At 52.5% G+C, this 8169-nt stretch overlaps 1 protein-coding gene across 1 annotated transcript in view; it reads right to left on the bottom strand.

Annotated features, from left to right (window-relative positions):
- The window catches only part of NPEPL1 (aminopeptidase like 1), a 23100-nt gene extending 21858 nt beyond the window's left edge, over positions 1 to 1242 (bottom strand). The window contains exons 1-2 of the mRNA XM_049650555.1: positions 1185 to 1242; positions 441 to 445 (exon numbers count right to left, since the gene is read on the bottom strand). Of these exons, the coding sequence (XP_049506512.1) occupies positions 441 to 445; positions 1185 to 1242 (63 nt within the window). The remainder of the gene's footprint in view (positions 1 to 440; positions 446 to 1184) is intronic.
- Between the last annotated feature and the right edge of the window lie 6927 nt (positions 1243 to 8169).

The raw sequence follows: 8169 nt of genomic DNA on the forward strand, positions 1-8169 counted from the left end.
CGCGAGACGTGCAGGGCCCGCCCGGGGCGCGAGGGGGCGCCGGGCCGGCGGGGCGGAGCGGGCCGCCCTGACCCCGGGGCGGGCCCCGACCTGCAGGCCCGGCCTGGCAGGCGCCCAACCGGCAGCCCGGCCCCGGGCCCGGGGTAGGCCCCAGATGCCGGCAGGCTGCAGGCCCCCGGGCAGGCCCGGATCCCCGGGGCGGGCCCGAAAACCCAGCAGCCCCGATCCCGGGGCGGGCCCCGAAGCCCGGCGGGCCACCCCCTCCCCGCCCCCACCGCCGCCGAGCAGGCCCTGAGCCCCACAGGCCCCCCAGTGGGTCCTGCCTTCAAAGTGAGGGAAACAGAGCTCTCGGGATAGCTTTTCCAGGGAGAGGCCCTGGCCTCCAGCCCCAGCACACCCTGGTGGCCCTGACCTCCAGCATATCCTGAAACGACCCAGGCCCAACCTCAAGTCCACCCACGCAGCTCCCACTGGACCACAGTCTGGATGAGCCCTAAGCAGGCCCAGCTGCCAGCGGTGGTCCTGGGTGACCCTAGGCTGGCAGGTGCGTGCCCTTCCCACGCCCCCCCCCCCCCCAACCTGTCAGGTTTGCACTCGCGGGTGATGCCTGGACCCTTGCCAGCCCCTGACTTAGACAAGGCCCCACTGCCTGGCCTGCTGGGCAGTATCGGTTCCTTCCTCCTCGCTTGATGGGTTCGTTGATCGGCTCCCCACTATTTTCCAGGCAGCGTCCTGGATGTGAGTAGGCTGTCATTATGTGGGTTTCCATCCAGGTTACTGCTTCTGGGATGGCCAGTTATAAACTCAGGCGTGGCCCTGTCCCCTGGAGGGCCCTTCTTCAGCCCACCCCCTCGGCGGGAAGGGTCATCTGACAGCCTCCCACCCCGCCTGGGGAGAGAGGAGGCGACGAGACCACAGGAGGGGCAGCGGGTGGTTTCCAGGACGGCACCCGAGCCACCCCTCATTGAGGAGGGAAGGCTAGGCAAGGGGGGGGGTACACCTGGAGAGTGCCTGGGGGGCATGTGGTGGGGTGGTGGAGGGGCCCCGGGGTATGGGGTGGATGGTGGGTGTCTGGTTGGGAAGGGTCTTAGCTCCCGCTGCAGCTCAGATACAAGGCTCAGGGAGTGATGACCCGGATGAGGAAGCGCTACCCACGCTCATTTAAAAATTAGGCTCCTGCCCACATCCTGATTGCTCAAGGGCCCGTTGGCACCCCTCTCTGTTACCGCACGCTAGTTTCATGTGCCACCTTTCCCCTGTTGAGTTTCTTTCATTATCAACCTTCAAAATTACCCAAGCCATCTCCCCTAGCTCGGCATCCAAGGCTCTCGGCTGCTGGCCAGGCCCCCCGCGAGCCACAGCTTCCTCGTCCCTGTCAGTTTTGAGTCACGGTCCCTGGTGCAGGGTCCCCGGTGGTCCCTCCAGACCGGAGCGTCAGCATTCTGGAGACTTGAGTCTCTTTGCTCCAGGGCCCAGCACAGAGCAGGTGCCGAAAGAAAAACAGTTGTTGAATCAGCGAAAGGGATTCCTTCGAAAACCCTCAGCTTTCCCCACATGAAAGTCGACGCTAATTGGATCTTATTTTCCTCCAAAGGTTTTACAGCAGCTGAATGTTTTCACACGTTGTAAAGGGTACGAGAAGAGCTCCGTATGAAGATCTATGGCTGTTTTTTTCTGTTTGCAAATACGTTGCAGAGAGGCACGGGGCACTCCAGCAGTGGGGGGGAAGGCCGAGGGGGATCTTCTCCGAGGGGGAGGGCCGGGGGCTTTGTCCTGGAGGGTGAAATGGCACACAGAAACAGGGCCGGGAAGGCGTTGAGGGGGGAGAAACCCGGGAGGAGAGCCCAGACCCGGAGTGGCCACGTGTCCACCGGGCTCTGAATCCCGGGGGTGGGGGAGGGGCGGGGGGAGAGGAGAGGGTCCCAGGGAACAGGGAAGGAGAGGGCTGCGGTTGTAAGCCGGGGATTCACTCCAGAGACTTCTGCCCGCGGAAGGATCCAAGCCACGCTTTTAGCAAGGCGGCTCTGGCAGGTTTGAGTGCAGGGAGTTGGAGGGGCAGAGAAACTGCTGGCAGAGAGATCATTCTAGAGACTCTTTCCTTTGAGAATTCTTTCGTATCTAAGAGGAGAATAACCCCAACAGCCCCAAGACAGGATGAACAAGATTACCCAACCCAACAGGCGTTTAGAGAACACTCGCGATACACAGAGCCAGGGAAAATGCTAGATGCTTGTTAGGAGCAGATAGTCCGGATTTTGCCTTCCAAGCGTCCCCTCCCCCCACCCCGAGTCGAAGAAATCCAAACTAAACAGACCGCTAAGGAGTTATTTCACTTCAAATGCCTGCCAGTTTCCTCAAGATGTAGCTTGTGACAGATACAAATATATTCCAGGAAAGTACTTACCCTTTGCACCGCAGACTTGACGGACTCCAACATAAATAAGGCAGGCAGCGCTTTGTTTAGATACATTTTTACGAAGGTATTAATCCACAGCTTAGTATATATTTCACTGTCAATGAAAAATGCACCTCAACTTCGTTTTCTTCGAAAAAATGAAAAATTTAAAACAACTTACCAGATCTTTAACGCAACCCGAGAAGTAACGTATGTTTTTGATGGGGTGTGACTCATCCCGAATTCAACCGGGCGTTCAGGCTTTAGCAGCTGGGGAAACAAGCCCTAAAACTGGAAGAAATCCGAATGAAATTCCCAGGACTCCGGAGGAAGCTTTTGGTGCCGTTCACATCCTAAAACACGTTTCTGAGCTCATGCCCTGTAAGATGGCTCTGGGGGTATGAAATGCGCATTTATCTGTTAATTTCACGCCTGTAGTAAACCCCCTCTGATGCCTGCTTAGACTGATTGCCACAAGATTCCCAGATTCCATTATTCTGATGTGAGAAATACTCATTCCCCTCGGAGCGCTTGTTGGTTCTTTCTAGTATCGTCGCTCGTCCAAACAGATACTTACTGAACATCAGTTCCCAAGGGCTCCAGGCCTGGTCAGGCTTTGGGGGTCCAATGGCACGTGGGTGTGTGTGGCAGCGGTGGGGTGTGGGGATGTGCATGCGTGCGTGTGTGCAGAGCTGCGGGAGCAAAGAGGGTGGTAAAACTCAGAAATCCAGTCCCTGGGGAAGACTGAGCTGGGATGAGACGGCCAAGGACAAACCGAGGTGTCCCAGGCAGTCTGATCCCCGGTAAGGGGTTTGTTCATGCGAGGGCTCACAGTCCGGAAGAGCACGGTCCATTCAGAACCGTCAAAAGCTCACGTGCACACATAAAGCGTGCGTGAGAAGTACGCTGAGCCACGTTGTTTGAACTTGAACTCGCGGCTCACAGAGCCAGTGGAAGTGCCTCAGTCAAGACTAACATGAAAGCAAGGTAGGGTTCATTCCTGGTGGACAACGGTCTGCTTCACACGCCCAGACAGAAGGGAGGCAGGATTGGCTCCAGGAGCAGCCGGTGGGGCGGTGAGCCCCCAGTGAACGGACAGACGGTGACACCCGCGTGACCTCGCAGAACGTGGTCTGTGCTGTGCGTGTCTGCGTCTTCCTTCGCCACACCGTAAGTGCCTGGGTGTCAGGGAGCACCTCAGTTACCCTTTGTAAATCCTGTGTCAGGCACGGCACCCAGAAGATTTGTGCCAAATGTTCCCTGAAGGATTGAAAATGAACTAATAGCCATGAAAATCACATTTCTCTAGAAATTCTGAAAAATGCATTAACTTCTGGAAAAGTTGAAAAACAAATAGTGAACACTTGTTTACCCTTTACCTGGATCATATGATGTATGTGTGTGTGTCCATGGACATATGTCTTTTCCTGTACTATTTAAAGTTGGTTGCATACGCTAAACACACTAAATACGTCAGCGTGTATCTCTTAGGAACAAGGACACGAGCCCATATAATCACGATAATATCCCGATCGTACCCATGGAAAATGAACACTGAAGCTATACTATTACAGTCCACACTGAAATGCATTTAATTGTCCCCAAAATGTCCTTCATTGCCTTTTTAAAATCCAGAACCCAAATAAAGACGAGGCCTTCCGCCTGGTTGTCCATTCTCTTTGGTCTCCTTGAATCCCAAACAATCCCTGCCTTTGTGTTTCCCGACATTAACACGTTTCATAGAGGGACCCACGGCCTGGATTCGTAGGAGTGTTTCCTTACTATTAGATTCGCGTCAAACACGTCGTGTTTCCCACTGCGCCTCATCAGGAACCACGTAACCCAGGTGTCTCCTGTTACTAGTCAAGGTGGGTTGTTGGGTATAAGCAGGGTTGACCGGATCTCTTCACGGTAAAGGTCCATTTCCCTCTTCGTAATTAATAGCGCTCAGCTCGGTTTCCTCTTCAAAGTGCATGGACGCTCTGAGACTGTGACCTGTTCTGTTTCCTGACCTCTCCCCCCAAAGCTTTCACAGCCAGTGACGATCTCTGCATCAATCAAGTATTGGTTGCAACACGGCGATTTTTCTAGCTGGATCATCCCTCCCACACCTGCCACCTGGAAGTCTTGAGTAGCGACCTCCCTGCCTCCCCTTGTCCCCAGGACCAGTTCACATAATCTGTAGGGTCCTGGTGCAGAAAGGAAAGCACAAGAGCCTCTTTGTCAAAAGAGAATTTCAAGATGGTGGCAGTGGAGGATCAACCCAAAAAATGGGCCTGTGCCCTAGCGGTGGCCATGGGCTCCGGGACCGGCCGTGCCCCTATGTCTGGATTTTTCACGGTCACTGTCCCTACTCAGGCCAGCCAGGGCCCCATCACACCAGCCCCCATGTCTTTTTTTTTTTTTTTTTAGTGTTTATTTATTTTAGAAAGAGCGTGAGCGGGGGAGAGGCAGAGAGGGAGAGGGAGACACAGGATCCGAACCAGGCTCCAGGCTCTGAGCTGTCAGCACAGAGCCAGACGCGGGGCTCGAACTCACGAGCTGCGAGATGATGACCTGAGCCCGCGGAGCCACGCGGGTGCCCCTCCCCCGTGTCTTTTCCACGTGTCACTATTCCGTCTTTGAGGACTTCTGTCCTCTTTGGAAGGAGCTGATGATGCCCAGGCTCCCTCTGCTCCTTCCCTGCCCCAAATCAAGAGTCTGCCAGGCCTCATGGGAGCCCTGTCTTCTTGAAATCGGGGGAATGGCCATTTAGATTCCCATCTGGAAACCCAGTGCTGCGTGGGAAGTGTGCTCAGTGCTCCTCAGCTGTCGCTGTTCCTGATCCTTTTGGTAGACAGAAGGAGGCTTTGGGTTTGTTTGTTTGTTTTTAACATTGTGGGTTCACACGGATTCCTCTGATTCGAAGCTCGTGTTACTGGGCTCGTCCTCACGTGCCCCACCCTATGTTTGTACTTCCTTCTCCCACAGTGAGGCCCCGAGGCCCCGGTCACCCTTCTGTGGCTACTGGAGTGTTCTTTCCATAGCATTCGTGGCAACAAACCCACCGCCTCAAGTTGGAGAGTTCTTTCTTTTTGTTCTCAGCATTACCCCACTGGGATGGGCAACACTTGACTTGGCTTTTGTGTGTGTGTTCACCTCATTCCTTCGTCACTGTGCCTCTGTTTGTATTGAACTGAAGGGCTTGCTGTTTTCATTTTTTTCATTTTCTTTTTTGAATACGAACAGCAATTATTTATTCCTTTATTTTTAATATTTATTTCTGAGACAGAGAGAGACAGAGCATGAGCGGGGGAGGGGCAGAGAGAGAGGGAGACACAGAATCCGCAGCGGGCTCCAGGCTCCGTGAGCTGTCGGCACAGAGCCCGACGCGGGTCTCGAACTCACGAACCGTGAGATCGTGACCTGAGCCGAAGGTGGTCGCTCAACCGACTGCGCCACCCAGGCGCCCCACGAACAACATTTATGTGGTTCAAGTGTTGAAACCGCATGAAGGAATGCTCAAAGATGTTCCCTGTCCCTTCTACTCCTTTTCCCCTCCCCCCTCCCCCCAGAGGTGACCATTTTTATCGGGTGTTGGTTTATCCTTCCTGTTTCTTTTTGAAAAAAAACAAAACAAAACAAAACGCGTTTATACGTATTCACGGATATTTGAAAAGCACATTCTGCAATCTCCTCTAAAGCGCTTCTTACCTTCTGGTATCAGTGGGATGAGAGAACATTAATAAAAATGTACCAGAGGCACCGCTTATTAACAACAAAAAGCATTCCTTCTAACATCAGTTTTTAGGAATTTTCCAGAAAATGAGGATCTGAGCTGGCTGCTCTGGGCCTAAATTATCCTCCCAGGGAGGCCGCGGGGTCGGACAGTAATAACCCTCCTGTCTCGGGGACCACATTCTTATTTACTCTGAACACCAGCAAAATTATTTCCGTCGCCGCGGAAGTCTTCAAGGGCACATGGAAGACCTGGGACCTGGGGACGGGGTGACCCCGCAGGAAGGAATCGAGAAGTAATTAACAGGCCGGGCGTGGCTCCACATCCCTTGCAGCAACTTAGCATATGGGAAAGAAGGTGTACAGAAAAGCAAAATGAGGGGGTAAATGTTTATTTTGATCAAGAAATCTTTTCTTTAGGAGAACCTTCACTTACAGGATCCTTTTAAGTAGCATGTTTCTCTAGTGCATCAGGAATGATTCAATCTCGGGGTGCCAGGGTGGCTCAAGTCAGTTAAGCCTCTGACTTCGGCTCAGGTAGGTCATGATCTCGCAATTCGTGAGTTCGAGTCCCGCATCGGGCTCGGTGCTGACGGCTCGGGGCCTTGACCCTGCTTCAGACTCTGTGTCTCCCTCTCTCTCTGCCCCTCCCCCGCTCATGTTCTGTCTCTCTCTGTCTCATTTATAAACATAAAAAAAATATATATTTTTTAATAAAAAGAAATGATTCAATATTGAAAAACCCTGAGTCCCATTTTTTTCCTCAGAAACACTCTTGTGTGGAGCAACATGTCTATCGGCATTAGCTAACCGTGGATCTTTGGGAAAGTAAGACAGGAGCACACATCTGTCGCTGAGGATTTTGGCAGCTGAGGAGTGTGAGGCAGGGGGTGTGGTGGGGGACAAAATGCTAAGCGGGAATTGTTAGCCTTAAGGGCCCCGAGAGGGAACTTCAATACAATTTTTTTCTCACTAACTCTGGAAGGTTCCATCTTTCAGGGTGGCTCATAGTTACGGATGGAAAGTACTGAACGGATGCAACCTTACTCACATTACGATGCAGGTTAAAATGCTAGATTTGAAATAAGATCACTTATCCCTTCTCGGCAATTTACAAAACAAGAGTGACGCTACAGCCCCAACAGGGTAAAGAGTGTTCCAATCAGGTTCCTGGCTCGCCTCACACCTTCATAAATTCAAATACTTGAACATCACCTATGAGCACCATAAAAAGACATTCTGAAGTCTTTTCCTTAACACATTGGGAACACAGGGTCAATACGCACCGTAAAGTACTATTTTTAAGACGTGATTTATTTGTCCCATTAGAAACTCGGCAGCGCGTGAAATCGAGTCGTTTCGTGGGTACACCAAGGGTACACGTGCTAAGAGCCCCCTCTTTTTTCTCTTTGAACGAGGTTACTTTCCGCCTCCCAACAGCCCCGGGGCCGGAAGAAGGGGGAGATGGGAGGTGAGTGGGCACCAGGGCGTTCCAGGGTGTTCTGTGGGAATCCCAGGGGAAGAAGCCACAGGGAAGGCGGCCGGGGCCTGCGGACTGACCCGGTCAGGGTTCACGGTCGGCTGGCGTGCGGGCACCCCGGTGGGGACGGGGTGGGGGTGGGGGGGTGACTTCTGCCTTACATTTTTGTGCAACACACAGGATGTCTGCCTCCACGAGGCACGACGGAAAGCGCTCAAGTTCTGTGTCAATTTAATTATTAGCATGAACTGACGGTACTGTCATTGTTTAACTCAGCCGACCTTTTAAATGGATAACCAACCTTGAGGCTTAATTGGATTTAAAAAAAAAAAATCAATTTCTAGCCATTTCATAGTGCGGAAATGAAGTGTTACATTCTCAGGCAATTGTAAGATCAGTTTTGCTCAAGCCTATTTCTTGTTATTTACACCTCTAAAATGACATCACCCATCTTGGTAAGCATTTTATGTACACATATACCTTTCGTAAACACCGCCAAGTACACACACGTGTGCACACCGAGTCATGTCACAGAAGAATCATTATTTTCTGTTCGGCAGCCGGCTTAGACATCAGC

This window comes from Panthera uncia (assembly GCF_023721935.1).
Source record: "Panthera uncia isolate 11264 chromosome A3 unlocalized genomic scaffold, Puncia_PCG_1.0 HiC_scaffold_11, whole genome shotgun sequence".
Taxonomy (NCBI): Eukaryota; Metazoa; Chordata; class Mammalia; order Carnivora; family Felidae; genus Panthera; species Panthera uncia.